Raw genomic sequence first — 15468 nt, 5'->3', positions numbered from 1 at the left:
ACTTTATCAGAATGATATGAAAAATCAGAGGTTTGGGTTGGGTTGGGTTGGGTTGTACTTGGGGTTTGAACCTCGTATTCCCCGATTGGGACGTCAAGTTTCAACCACAAGGCTACTGCTCTCTTATAATCTCCAAATAGCTACAAAATCAACAAGAAAACAACACCCTTAATTCCAAGTTGGGGTAAACTTTTCGAAATTATCCCCTATCTTGTTTTCAGGTTTGAATCCGAACCGAATTCATAATTTATGCGTTTTATAACATTTTAATCAGCCTCGTAGAACCCTCTAAAATGCGAAACAATATTATGCTACCCTTTACTCCTGACTTTGTCTAGAAGCCAGATATTAGTAAAACTTCCTGTAAATCAGTTTTCCCTAGAATTCCGATACCACTATTTAACAAGTAACAGTATTTCCGTTAAAACAATAAAACTCTCACTATAACAATATTAACAGTAAAGTTTCGCCATATGTTCCACTAAAATATTACAACTTACTAAAATAGTAAAAATCTCTACTGAAACATTACATTTGTACTAAAACTAATATTACACTAAAACTAGTCTAAAACTGGGAACTTATCAATAAAACACTGTTCATAGAAAGTCACACACATTTAATCGATCTCAAATACGTACTTATCAAGTTCATGGCGTTTTGTTAAAATTTGTATTAGAATAATAGGAAATAAGAAATTCATAATAGGAAAAAAATAAAACAAACTTTAATTTTAGAAACATCATTTTGTTTTTCAAAATGTTACAAGCTTATAAGTAACGTATTTTTTTATTTCTTTTCAGTAACCCTTTCATTTGACACTCTTCATAAGTGCGCATAAAAATTACTTGGTCCGCCATCTTGGGGCGTCCGCCATATTGGATTTGGGATAATGTCACTAAGTTATCATGCAATGTCATCCAAAACAATATTATGCAAATTTCAACTCAATCTTTTGATGGTAACTTGTTTAAAATTCAGTTGCAAAGTTTAATCTTTTGATACGAACTAACAAAGCAAGTTAAATAAAAGCTTGTTATAAACTTTAACTTCAATCTTAAACACGTTGGTCTTAATTACTATAATATATAGAACAATCTATACTAGTAATTAAAATAAAAACAAAATGCGACTGCTTAAAATTGTATTCTATGTCACTCTCAAAATTTAAACGATTACAACGACACCTCATATGTTTTGAAGGTGGTAGAACCCTTTGTGGTTCGACTCCGGCGGCACCACCGCCACACCTATTTCTACCTAATAACTGCAGTTTTAGGCGCTGCTGTGTTTCGTTTTGAAGGGTGTGGTAAGGGAGACAGACTTTTCCGAGGCGTTCCAGCTTAGTCCTCAGGGGTAGCGGCGCATCTGTGGCCGACCTCAGGTAGGAATATCTAATCCTATCTGGTGTTGATTACAGATGTCCATTGGCGGCAGTAGCCACCATCAGGTGGACTGCATGCTCGTCTGCTACTCTTATACTGTAAAAAAAACAACAGACCAGAGAATGAGACACATATACATAGCTATGTAACATTCCCCTCGTAAACATTACCCTCAGCAGTCTGATATAAACACAAACAGACAAATATAAATAGCGAAGTATATATAAATTAGCGCGATTGTTTATCTGGACGAAGCGAAACGAAATTGTTTTGCAGAGTTCAGCCAAAATTAATTCAGTTCAAATAATACTTAATAAGATGGGCAGCTGAAATACTGAACGCATTTCTTATATTATCTGTATAGGGATAGATAACAAATAGAAAATTATTAAAAAACGAAAACTCTCAAAATGAGAAGGATTAGGCCATAGTCCACCGCGCGCCAAGTGCGTATTGGTAGACTTCACATACCTACCTTTGAAAACATTTTTTTAACATTTCTCAGGTATGCAGGTTTCCTTACGATGTTTTCCTTCACCGTTTAAGCAAGTGATAATTAATTTGTAATACGCACATAACTATGAGAAATCATCAGCTATATACATATGGTAAAATCCGTCAAGCCATTTGGGCTGTAGACCGTGTCTAATAATCATTCTCGAATAATCATTCATCATCGTCATCAACCCATTGCCGTCCCACTGCTGGGCACAGGTCTCCTCTCGGGGTGTTCTCACCCTGTTCAGAGTTAGAGTATAGTTCACCGCGCTGGCCAAGTGCGTATTGGTAGACTTCACATACCTTTGAGTTTTTTGAGGTATGCAGGTTTGCTCACGATGTTTTTTTTCACCGTTTTAGCAAGTGATAATCAATTTCTAATACGCACATAATTTCGAAAAATCAGAGGTGCGTGCCTGGGATTTGAACCTCGGACCCCTCGATCGAGTTTCTTAACTTACCTCTTAACATTACTTCTTACTTATCATAACATTATCATTACTTATCTTAACATTACCCTCCGCAATCGGATAAAAATACGATTCTACATAATTTTGAAAGTGAGAAAAATATCTGCTTTATCAGAATGATAATAGTATGTTTTATTTACTGAGGGTCAAGTTTCAGTATCGGCCGAAACCTTCCAAAGGTCAGAAAGGTCGGAATTATGAAAATTTTTATTGAATTTCTCACAAAGGTAAACTAAAGTAAACAAGATATACGATATCCCGGGATCAGAGAGACAAATAAGTGATTTTGTCGCTAGAAATATAATAAATAATAACGTTATTATGAGTTTATTTATATTATTCTTACGTATTTCATAGGTCTCTGTCAACTTGTCCGTTTACGCCTGTTATTGATAAATATATTTTCGAGTCTTTTCTGCCAATGACGGAAATTTTGAAGATTGTTTTGGAAAAATGTAAAACCTCAATATTTGGTAGGCAAAAAATGGATTATTAATATTCGGCGTTAAGCGCTTATAACTCAGGGGCCATGGTACCTATCTACATTATTCATTATTATATTGATATATTACAATATGTATATTATTAATACCTGTTATGACATTCAAGAAGCAATGCTATAAAGGCGTTTTGTATGACAGTATTTTTATATGGAAATAATTTTTACACCGAACAGTTCCATAACTACAGAGCTAAATAGAATTATGCGAATATAATATTCTACATCATAGCCAATATAATGCGAATATAATCTAAACGTATGAACAGTTTTCTTTGAATCGTATCTCTTTCATACAATGACAATGACAGTTTAATGAAATTCCAAAAAGTTATACGACACTTATAAATGCACTAAGACTAAATAAATCAATGCACAAAAAGAGCGGAAATGAGCTCGAGAAGGCTATTTAATGACCACCTGCACTGTCCGGTGTGAATAGATTAAACAAGTGACAATACTTTCTTAGAAACCAATGAGGTTTAACCACTTGTTCTATTGTCAGCGAACATCCTGTAGTAAGAAGAGAGAATACTCTACAAGAATTTGTTTACAGACTGCAGCCTGAAGGTGGTAGAACCCTCTATGGTTCGAATCCGAAGGCACACCACACATACTTCTGCCTAATAACAGCAGTATTAAGCGCTGCTGTGTTGTAGTTTGTAAGGTGTGATAAGAGAGGCGTACTTTTTCGCGTTCCAACTAAATTCTTAGGAGTAGCAAATCATCTATGGCCAATCTCAGATAGGTTGGTTACAGATGTCCATGGACGATAGTACCCACTTACCATCAGGTAGACTACAAGCTAGTTTTATACTTGTTTTTAATTAAAACTAAAACATAAACATGCATAAATAGAGATAAATAATTTTCAATTTTGGTATTTCGTTAATAAATTTTAGGATTATTACTGTATTACAATTTAATCCCATTCAATTAAAATGGCCGACGTAATAACGTATTCAATCTATTCCGCAGTTATAATCACCACTGCAAACATCATTAACATAAAACGCAATAAACAATAGTTATAAATAACAGCAATGTTATGCGCTGCTGTGTTCTGTTTTCAAGGTATAGTAAAGGAGACATACTGTTCCGAGGCATTCCAGCTTATATCTCAGGGGTAGCGGCGCAACTGTGGCTGACCTGAAGTAGGAAACAAATCCCATCTGGGGTTGATGACAGATGTCCGTGGCAATAGCCACTTACCATCGGGTGGACTGTATTGCTCGGCTGCTACTTCTATATTATAAAAATAAATATTATGTATCAAGTTTAGTACATACAGCTATGACTTAGCTCGTAGCTTCAATTACCAACAATTCGCTATCTTCGTTACTCGTTCACAGTACAACAAGTGGCGTAAACGGACAATACGACGCCAGTCTGTCTGTCCCGAACTAAGGTGTCTCCACAGGATCCACTTGTCCATTGATAAACAATTTCTACGTTCATTCAAGTTTTTGGTTACGGTTTCATGAATGAAGCATTCTTCCTATTGTTACCTCCATAAGCCTGTAGTATCAGACACCAAAGTCGTTTTAAAACGAATTGTTAATTGGTTTAGAGCTTTGAGAAGCTTTTGAACTACTTTAAATGGAGTTTGAAAAGCTGACGTTGTTGTTTAATGTTTAAAAGAAAGGCTCTTAATAGACAATACTGTAATCTAAGACTAGTTAGTAAGCAAGTATTAGTTTTATCTTTCGAAGATGGTTGCTGATGTAGCTGTTTTATTTCTTTTAAGACACTTTTGTAACTCAAGATCTTTAGAGTAATAGTGTTATTTTACAGGTCATTAGTATCAATATTTGCCATTTAAGTAAAACCTTAAGAGAAGAAGAAAAGAAATTATAAATAATGATCTCAACATGAAACAACATTGTGAATAGCTTATCATTAATCAATCGATTGTCATTACATAACATAAAACATGTTAATTGATAATTATATCTCATATTGGACTTATTCTAATTGAAATATGTACCACTTAGTTATCAAGTATATTTTTTAAACTTTAACATGAAAATTAACCCTAGTAAAAGTCTGTCAATCAGAAATCGTGAATATAATATAGAAAATCGTTTTCACTACTATCTAAAAGTGTAAACTGAAATATCAAAAACCATTTCAACCTAATTAGATTTACTGTGCAAAATTTAAAAAAGTTTCAGACTTAATAAACTTACTTCCACCCTCAAAGCTGCTGGATATGTTAAAAAAATTGAAAGTCACGCGTAGAGCTGAACATCAAAGAGCAAATTAATGGGTGGCCGACAACAGTATGCAGGGTTGTAATGGACGTAAATTTATTTTATTCACTTTTTTAATACAATTAAGGCAGCAAATAAAATTGCATGCTAAGCGAAACTTTGATTAAACTCGTCTACAGATGCGGTATTGTGAATAACAATGTTAGAACGAAAAGCACTTGTTATGTGCAAGAAATCAAGATATGATTACTGCTAGTAGCACCTATAGTGATAGAATTCGGTATCTTAATGACAACAACAATAATAGTAGCTTAATAAGCATTTGCAGAATTGAACAGCTGACAAAAGTAAATTTTAATTCCATCCAGGATTCTATGACTACGAAAATGAAACATTCTTATTTACTAAACGTTTTAACAGAATGTTATTTAATGTTTTACAACAAAGCAATTTGCGAATGGTTATCTATTTTATTCGTAGCTTGATAAATATCATGAATTTCACGGCCTTCACAGATCAAGATCAAAAGCGTCACAACAATATTGTCTAGCAAATTTGGCATCTCCGTTCAGATTTATTTGAGTAAAATAAAATTACTTGTACGCCCACGTCCCACCTGGTTATCTCTGACACACGCTACACAATTCCCTTGACACGAGCTCTATAATAACCCTTTATCATCCGTCTGCTCATCTGATTTGTGAGGGTGGCCACCCTCCAAAGCGACCTTACGTCTCTCATCATAAAGCTGACGTGAAGCTGGAGCTACCGTTTCTGTAAAAAGTACCGAACCAGCGATGTTTGCGATACATTGTTATTTTCGTCCTATTGTTTGCTTTTCTATCGGTCGCGATTTCGTTATCATATTTGAGTTCGTCAGATATTCCAACAATGGCAGGAAAAAGATCGGTTATTTTCTGCAAACAAGCGTCGGCTTTTGTCGTACTTTTTGTTATTAATTCGCGGGCCCTGGTCATGCCGGGAGCTCTGTAAGCTTTGTTTACGTGCAACCTATTTCAAATTCTAAATTTAATTCAATTGGAAGTATTCTCCATAAAAGATACAGATTTATTTTTCTTTACGATATCGATCGTAAATATCTAATGTAATCAAAGCTTTTCATTAGAGAGGTATACTTAAAACTAATTCAACAGTACATGTTGTAACCTAATTGATGAAATTTTCTTACGTGTGTGTTTTGTAAATTAATGTAGTTACAAAGAGGTATCCTCGCACCTTCTAATTTGGTTCCTTAAAGTTTCTCCGCCTCCTCCGTTTCATTAATCTTAATTAACGTATAAAGGAAGGATCAAATTTAATTTGCATTAAAGTTTTGTATGAGTTTATATCGTGAAACGTTGTAACATTAAATGTTTAATTATTTGGTTGGCACGAAACGTAGAATATATAGGTTGTTCTTACAAGTATAAATTGTTACTTAATTATTAAGGAACGGTATATAAATAACTTTGTTACTTTATTAAAATAATAAATTGATGAAATTTGGAACTATAAAAAAATTTATGGTAAAAGTGGGTAAAATAAAGTGTGAGCTGGCCGATTACTTTCAAAGCCGCACTTTAAGAACATAGTTACAATAACTTAAATACTTAACATAGTTATAATAAGTATGTTCTTCGATTTATAGAACAAAAATATATTACGAAGTGCCAATATTTTTAACCGACTTCGTAAAGTAAATTATATTTTAACAAAAAAAATATTCCCAAGGTTCATCATTATGCAAAGCACGCGCGTTGTAGCATGAAAGAAATGTGTCCTAAAGTACCACCCTGAGACACTCCCATGAACGTTCCCAGAACAGCTTCCAAGACTTGTACAAAGAGAAACATTGCATTATTGCTAATAATCACATTATGAAGCCCATCATAAAACACTTAACGTCCACCGGGAGCTGAAAGCCTTGCTTTCAAATTAAAGCTGACATGATAATAACATGAATTGATTCACAATTATTATGCTACCAAACAATGTTATTCATCCCTTTTAATATTTCATAAACTAGTTTTGCGCTAGGGTGCGCATTTTGTGGGGCGGGGCTAATGTATACCCACCCTATGGAGTTGCTTTTAGAGTATCAGAATCACGTGTGCAGCATACGGCTTATATTATGGGGTATTCATACCTAATTAATGGGCTCCTTTGTAGCGAGTACAAGAGAGCTTGATAGTTGCGTAATTTGATATTCCTCAGGCTTCGTATTTCTAGTTCTATATTAGTTCTTATAACGAAGTCTTCAAAATAATGGATGATTGAACTTATTACGAACGTATTGAATATATTGTTGTTTTGGCTTCGATCTCTTTGATCTGTAAATCAAAAGATATTCACTGGCCTCGTTTTCTTATGAATAAAGTAATTTGAAGAGCTTTTCCATGAACTCTTGTATTTATATCAACTCATAATGCGTACTTCTTTACACAGGTTTTATGAAATTTTGTCGTCATTCTTAATAACCTATCAAACTGAAAAAATATTACATTAAAAGTGATGTCATGTCTTGTGTCAACAACAAATAATTTCTTCAGTCTATAATATCGGTATAGATGAAATTAGAATATTCCCTTAAAAGTGGGTCGTTTCCTACTATAAATAAAAATCAAAATATAGGAACACTCCTGAATGATATAAAATTAATGTATAGTTAATATGTTATCACAACAAAAAGCGATGGTTGATTTAATATTTAATTATATTGTACCTACTTAACTCGCTCTATAAAAATATTTTTTCTCATAACTTAATTGAATATTTATATTTTCAAGATGGAGTAAAATCTCTGCACGAAGCTATAAACGTAACCAAATTGGATTTAATGAGATAGATATTGGGGATGTTAGCGTCCCATACAAAATTATTCATAGCTACTAAAATGCTCCATTCATAAGAATACACTTTTTTTTCAACTAGCACTGGGGTTGATGGCTCGCCGACAAAAGGGTGGGATGGGCCACATAATTGCCAAAACGCTTCGAGTGAGGCCTATTGTGTTTATTTACAATGGGGTGCACTAAGTGGGGGTAGTTTTTGTAATTGTTACTTTTAGGAGATCGCACCCTTCGCAATCAGTTGCACAGTAGAGCTCAATCGCGATATACACACGCCAAGATGTCTCGGTCGTTCTTAGTAGATACGTTAATCAGTGATACGAAAGATAACAAGAGAACAGATATGCCCAGTGATCCCTTAAACACGTACACGAACTTTATGAACCATCATCTGGATACGCGTCCAAAGTTCTTACCGTATCCCTATCCGAACAATTTGAACAACCTGCTTACACTTGGACTGCAGCAGCAACAACGAGCGCCTGATTTATTTCGGCCATTTCTAGAACATCTAAGTTTTCGTTACCCGTTGATAAACCAACTGCCACGACAGACGGAATTCTACGAACCAGCTCAAAGTGAAACACCATTTGGTTATTTGAAGCAAGAAGAACAAGAGCCAGTGAATTTTGTGAACAGGAGAAAGAAGTCAGTGTCGCCGTATTTGCATCATCCTTACAAGTCAACTGCGACGTCGCCTGTTAAAAGCCAAGGTCAGCGGTCACCATCCGTGTCAAGTGAAAGTAGAAATGGAACTCCAAGCCCGCCGCTTGCTCATCCTGAAGAGCTACTACCTGGTTATTCTAAGGATCTCAAGCGCATGCCTCTGAAAGAAGACTCCAGTAAACGTATCAGAACCGCATTCACCGGTACTCAACTCTTGGAACTGGAAAGAGAATTTTCCATGAACATGTACTTATCAAGACTAAGACGAATTGAAATTGCTTCAAGGCTGAAGCTTTCGGAAAAGCAAGTGAAGATTTGGTTCCAGAACCGCCGCGTTAAGTTGAAGAAGGAGGAGAGCCCGATGACATCCACCGATGGCAGAACCAAGAAGTGCTGCTGCACTAAATCCTCTTGCTCTGCGAAAAACACATCGGAATCCTGTGAAAACGACCAAGAACAGATAGACGTTGTCAGTGATAATGACACCAGTTACGAAGCACAAAACTTATCGCGCTACTCTTGACTTTTAAAGGTTTTAATCAAAGGGTGATAACATTGAAGCTAGTTAATAAAATCAAGCACTACAAATATTACGTCAAAGTAAATTTCTTTTGATTAAACTCGCTTGAACTTTTCAGTCAAAATTAGTTTTTGTAGGTCTTCTAAGCGTCTTTGATTAGGGCCAAATTGTTATTACTGTTTTGAAGTGGCATTGAAAGGACTTAACTTGAGTTAACAACTATTTCAAGTAACATTGTATTTACGAATTGTAATTTACAAGATGTATTTTCTGTGGCTCTGTAAAAATTGTGTAAGGTTGTAAATAATAATTTATGAAGTTAAACGAGTGAGGTTTGGTGATAATAATAATAGTATGATATCAAAGTATATTTTCTTACAGATTTACTGCTTGTTAGTTTTAATAAATTTTATGAATACTAATTCCATTTGTGTCATTTCTTTCATCCTTTTGGTATGCAATAACATCCACCCTCGTAACGTAGGTGGGTCATCAAATGAATTGTCAATGGTGTTTTATTAAGGGACAAAGAATTTTGAGTACTCAATGGAATGTTGGGGTACTTGTCCCTGCGCATATCTTTTGACAATCAAATAAAGTTGTGAAGTGCCAAATATTCTAGAAATTTTTATCACACAATATTAGAAATTCATTTTTTGGAATAATTACTTATTTATTTTGTAGCATACAAATCTCTTTGTTTTCTTTTTTTTTAATTACTAAATCTAACAATATATCTTAGTATGCGTTTTGTAGATAAAAATGAACAATACTACTTTTAATTAAAAAAAAACAAAATTCCTTCACTATACTATACGATCTTATTCTAGGTATCGTGAAAAATACAAAACAATTGTTATTGTGCAATGACAACTCAAAATGTTCCTCAGTACATAAAAAAAAGTATTTTTCTTCTGTCCTTCTGACAAGAAATATACTATAATAAGTTTGTTTTCCAATAACCTATTATTCTTTAGTAAGCTCGCAATATACACATTTAATTAACATAGTATTATTTTAAATTACGTTATCTCATAAAGTGAAATGCATATTTCTATTGAGAATAGTACTAGGACTATTTTTTAATAAATTTAGTAGGTTTTCATTATTTTGGTGTGTCAGATTTAAGTTTCAAAAATCGTCAATCACACATTTACTCCGTACAGTATTATTTAGCTTTTGTTTCAATAACTTGCGCCAAGTAAACAATATACCTGTTCACGAAAGATAGGTATTCAATGTCTAGTACGCCTTTTAAAATTAATATCTTTGGAGGCAACTAAAGTATAAACTGTTTCGCAATAAATCTCAACTGATTGACAGATTTTATTTACTAGTAAAATCTATTTTATCTTGTTTTTCTTAGGTTGTTCTTCATTAATTGACGAAGGCATCTAGAGATTCTCAAGTTTTCTTATATTAGTATAGTAATCAATAATAACCAACTTTTACCTACTAAAATTAGTAATTTGATAATTCTTATAGGCAATAACTGTAAAATGTCGAAAGATAATCGGTTGACATTGGTTATTACTAACAGGATTAAGAGAAATGACGCATTATTAACTCGCTTAGTTGTAAGAATATATACAATGCAGACACAATCAAATTAACAAATTTAATACAGTTTTAAGCCATGAGGGTTTTTATTTGCTTATGAAATGATATTAATAATTTCCCGACTTTTGCACTTTTTGGTCCACACATCGCCTAATGACGTATGTTTTCCTCCCCAATTATCGTAATAGGACGCAACGTAAGCCCCTTAAATCTCTCCCACGAGTTAATGTTTGCGAACGACCATCATCCATTGAAAATCAAATAACGTAATTATTTGCCAAAATCATTTATTATCTGTGGACGCGCTGCCGCGTGCAGGCACGACCCCTGCATCTAACAGAATAATAAAATCTGAAGCTTATTCAGAATACCATAGAGCATATTTTGAATGGTGAATCCTTTCCGAAAATTCAAATCAAATTGTACGAGTTCTAGAACGCGCTGTATTCCAACAAAACTATTATTGCAGACAGCGAATTTTGACTGCGTCTCTATGGCCAAGCAATAGTGTCTGGTTTTGAATATTATCTGTGTTCCAAATTTGAAATACAGATTCGAATCCATAGAACGCCACGCGGCAGATTATTGGTATCTATTTGAACTCGGAAACAATTTTGAATGTGGAATTTGTTTTTGATCAGCGCGTTCTTTACGTCCGAGCTGTCATTAAGTGTGTTCTCATTGTTGTTGTGATTTATTTGCTAAAGCGATTTTTCGGTCAGCAGTCGGTCTTGAGTGGGGTGGGAAAATTTATTTCATCGACGATTAGGTAATGAATAAAGTGAATATAATTTGTAGGATGAAAAAATTACAAAGTATCTTATAGAAAGTGATTGGAAGTCCTTAGTACTATCTAATCATTTAATAATGTAACTTTTTACGAAATCTTTATTACTGTACCTTAAAACATTCAATCAAATGCCAACATGCTCAGAGGTGCTATACTAACTATATTTTTATACAGTGAATGTAATATTTTATTTAAAAACAACTTACTCTCTTAAAATATTAGTATTAACCGAGTCCAATAAATTCTTTAAAATATATGAAAATTATGCAAGTACTAAAGTATTTTTTTAATTGTAGGTATAAAATTAAACCTTTTTATCCCGTACTATCTTAAGCACGTACCGCTAAATTCTTATTTTTCGTCAGACTTTATATCACGAATTAAAAAAAATAATAAGTTACCAACAATATAACTGTTTAAACATATCAATATACAACAAACATTCAAAATAACAAAGCCATACTAATGACGTTCAAAAAGCACAATCATTCAATCACATGTAAATTCTAATTACAAATTTATGTTAATTTTAGCAACTGAAGGCAGCAATCACAATAACAATTCACGTACTCTTGTTACGCTTCTTCAAATTATTTTCAACAATGGAAAACAAACTTATACTGACGCTGTTAAATTATTTCCAACCGAACGTAGACTTTATGTGTATAGTAATAAGGAAAGGTGCTGGAAACTGATTCGCAAATTCGTGCGTTTTCAATATCCCCCATCACGGTGACAACCGTATGTTTTGTCACTGGTAATAGGTCACGGATTTCAAAACTTATGTTTCGTTAGAACAAAGATCGAAAGGAAACGCAATTCTAACAACACACTACCAAAGTTTCCTATTAATAGCAAGAAGCTGAACTTACGTCGTTTTTGGAATACATGACGGTTTTATTAGTTCAATTGCTATGGTACTTTGCATCTTTCGGCCTGTTAATAGAGTTTATGTTTCTTTGTTAAGTCTTATGGTAGTCTTACGTCGTTGCTACAAGTTTGGTTTAGGAGTTTTGTTAGGGTTGCCAACTTCACTTTAGTACACTATTGTGCTAAATAAAGATCACTTAAAAATTTACACAAAAGTTTCATAATTTAGTACTTATTTGTAGATGTTTTCAATTTTAATGTCATTTTGAATGCTATAAAAAACATAATGCAAGTAATGTAAAAAAATATATTAATGTACTTAAGCTAGAAGCATTTTTTCCTTTGAAATAAATAAGTTAAAAAAAAATTCTAGCTTTATCTTTTTATATTCAATTCGTTTTCATTCTTATAAAACACTATATTTTCTTACAGTTCACAACTAATTTATAGTGATAACTACTACTATATACCATACCACAGTATAAACAAAATGTATATTACTATTTTCTTATAATAAATTCTATGATGACGACTAAAAATTGTTTTGAAATGACTGAATCATATTAATCTTACTTGCCAAAACCAATACCACTATAATCATGATAATATATTTCTCGGAATAAGTTGTGACAACCCTATTCCAGTACAATGCAATATCATTCGGTCGCGGAACGAACGAATTGGGTTTGATCCTTGATAAATGGATATTTAAATTTGTTTCAGTTTAAGTTTTGATACGGATTCGATTCGCTTCTGCAGTAAATGTGCTGGTACAACAGTATAATTTTATTATCTTTGTTATTTATTTAGGGGTACGAATGTTGATTTATTTAGAATTAGATTAAATCGAAAGTTTTAGGAAAACCTAATTCTAATTTGAATATATCGAAAGCAAAGTTTTCGCATGAAATATTTAAATATATATAATTATATATTCCGTTTAGGTCTACAAATATTGAACGTGTCAGGCATGAGCTATGGCAGAAAAAATCAAGAAACTTTTGATACAATTTCGATTTACTTTAACAGTAAATATATCGCTGGTACAAAAGTTATTTTTGTCATTTTTACTGTTGATGTAGGCAAACGACTGTTGTGTATTTGAGAACTAGATTTTTAAAGTAATAGAAAAACGTACCTATTTAATTTTAATAATAGTAAAGTAAAGTAATACATAAACGTATATCATTTTAATAATAGTAAAGTAAAGTAATACAAAATCGTATATAATTTTAATATTATTATCGAGACAAAAAATAGTAAGAATTATAAGTCAGATTCCCGTTTATTTATACAGGCATGGAAGCACGGAACTAGAAATAGATTTTCTTGTTCCTTGCATTGATGTATCAGGCACGGGCCGTGATACATAAATATTAGTTGATTGAAAATTAGAATTTAGAAATTGTAATTTTGGTAATATTCTACCCTTTTACTGGGCAGCAGCCGAAATACCACGTCACTCTTCTTTTAACATAAACTTTAATTGCGGTTCCTAATACCTAAGTTTAACTATCATAAATAAGTAGTTACATACTTAACGTAGTCATATAACTTATTTCCATATAAAACACAACACACAAGTAAATCCGGCCAGTGATTCTCAAATTACAAGCGCAAACAGACAGTGTCTCTGTTTCAGTATCTAGGGATAACTGCGTACTAACACGTTCACGCGTACTGGATAAAAGGGTCAACGTGACCCTTTTTAATAGGTTTCAGGGATTTTATTCGACCTTCGAACTCACAAACTTAAAGAGCTCAGTTCACGTAATTACATTACTTAGATAAAATCATCAACCACGTGGAGCGGACGTCATACAGGTCTGACGTACATAGGGTCTCAGGTTCGATCCCTGGCTAAATTAATAAATTTGGGTGTCTGGATGTTTGCGTATTCGTCTATGTCATCGCCTTCAACATTACTGTCCCACTGCTGGGCACCGGCCTCCTCTTAGAATGAGAAGGATTAGGTCATAGTCTACCGCGCTGGCTAAGTGCGTATTGGTAGACTTCACATACCTTTGAAAACTTTGTTTTAAGATTTCTCAAGTATGCCGGTTTCCTCACAATGTTTTGCTTCACTGCTTAAGCAAGTGATATTTTTTTTCTAATACGCACATAACTTTGAAAAATCAGAGAAACCTGGGACTTGAGCTTCGGACCCCTCGATCAAGAGGCCGAGTTTCTTAACCACTAGGCTATCACTGCATTCATCTATGTATTGTATAATTGCTTGCGGATGGGTATGAAATAATTACTCGTATAAAATCATTTTTCTTTTTTGCAGATCACTGGCAATAAACCGAATGAAACACCAAATCACAGTCGGCAGACCCTTTATGTTTTATTTATGGGTCCAAATTAAATGAAATCATCGTAGGTTCAATTGGGCGGGCGATTGGACTTTTTACTGCTCGGCTTTGAGGTGATGACACAATTACATTAAATCCAAAGTACTTAATGGATGTCAAATCAAGGTTTGTTTTATGATGTGATGTGACTTTCTATTCCAAAATACTTCAAACATAGACGTTTGAAATCTAGACACGGAACTCTTTACAAAAATTTAGATAAAAGAGGTAGGTGTTAAAAATTAAATCACGCGCTTAAATAGCGAACGAAAAACGTCTTGAGGAAATCTACATGTCTGAGAGTTTCCTGAAAAGCTAGTGAAAATGTGTAAATTATGTAAATCTAGGTTAAGCCTAACACGTATGTCCAACAGTGCGATAATATAATATTGACGACTCGTGCGGTGGAGCGGTATCCACACGGGTTTGATGCGTCTGTGAGTTTCAGGTTCGATTCCCGACTTTATAGATAACTAAAGAATTTAGGGCCTCTGTTGGGCCTGTATTTTTTTTATAGTTTACCTGACGATTAGACAGACTTTCTACCTGATGGAAAGTAGTCAACGCCGCCTATGGACATTTGCAACACAAGAGAAGTCGCCAATGCATCGTCGGCTTTGTATGAGAGCTCTTTGTGCACCTTTTTTGAAGAGCCCCACGTCATAGCGCTCTGGGAATACCTCAGGAGGAAGCTCATTCCACATCTTACACGTCCGCGGCAAGAACGTCCGTGCAAACCGAACCGTGGAGGACCGCCACGAGTCCACGATGGAGGAATGGTGACGTAGGCACCA

At 33.9% G+C, this 15468-nt stretch overlaps 1 protein-coding gene across 1 annotated transcript; it reads left to right on the top strand.

Annotated features, from left to right (window-relative positions):
* Positions 1 to 8194: 8194 nt before the first annotated feature.
* LOC140744670 (uncharacterized) lies at positions 8195 to 9103 on the top strand. The gene has a single exon (XM_073076283.1). The coding sequence runs from the start codon at positions 8195 to 8197 to the stop codon at positions 9101 to 9103; it is 909 nt and encodes a 302-aa protein (XP_072932384.1).
* The last annotated feature ends 6365 nt before the right edge of the window (positions 9104 to 15468 follow it).

This window comes from Epargyreus clarus, unplaced genomic scaffold (genome assembly GCF_041222505.1).
Source record: "Epargyreus clarus isolate Ecla_fem2 unplaced genomic scaffold, WU_Ecla_fem_2.2 ptg000009l, whole genome shotgun sequence".
NCBI lineage: Eukaryota > Metazoa > Arthropoda > Insecta > Lepidoptera > Hesperiidae > Epargyreus > Epargyreus clarus.
Note: the sequence above shows the minus strand (reverse complement) of the source record. Positions and strands in the feature narration are given on the sequence as shown.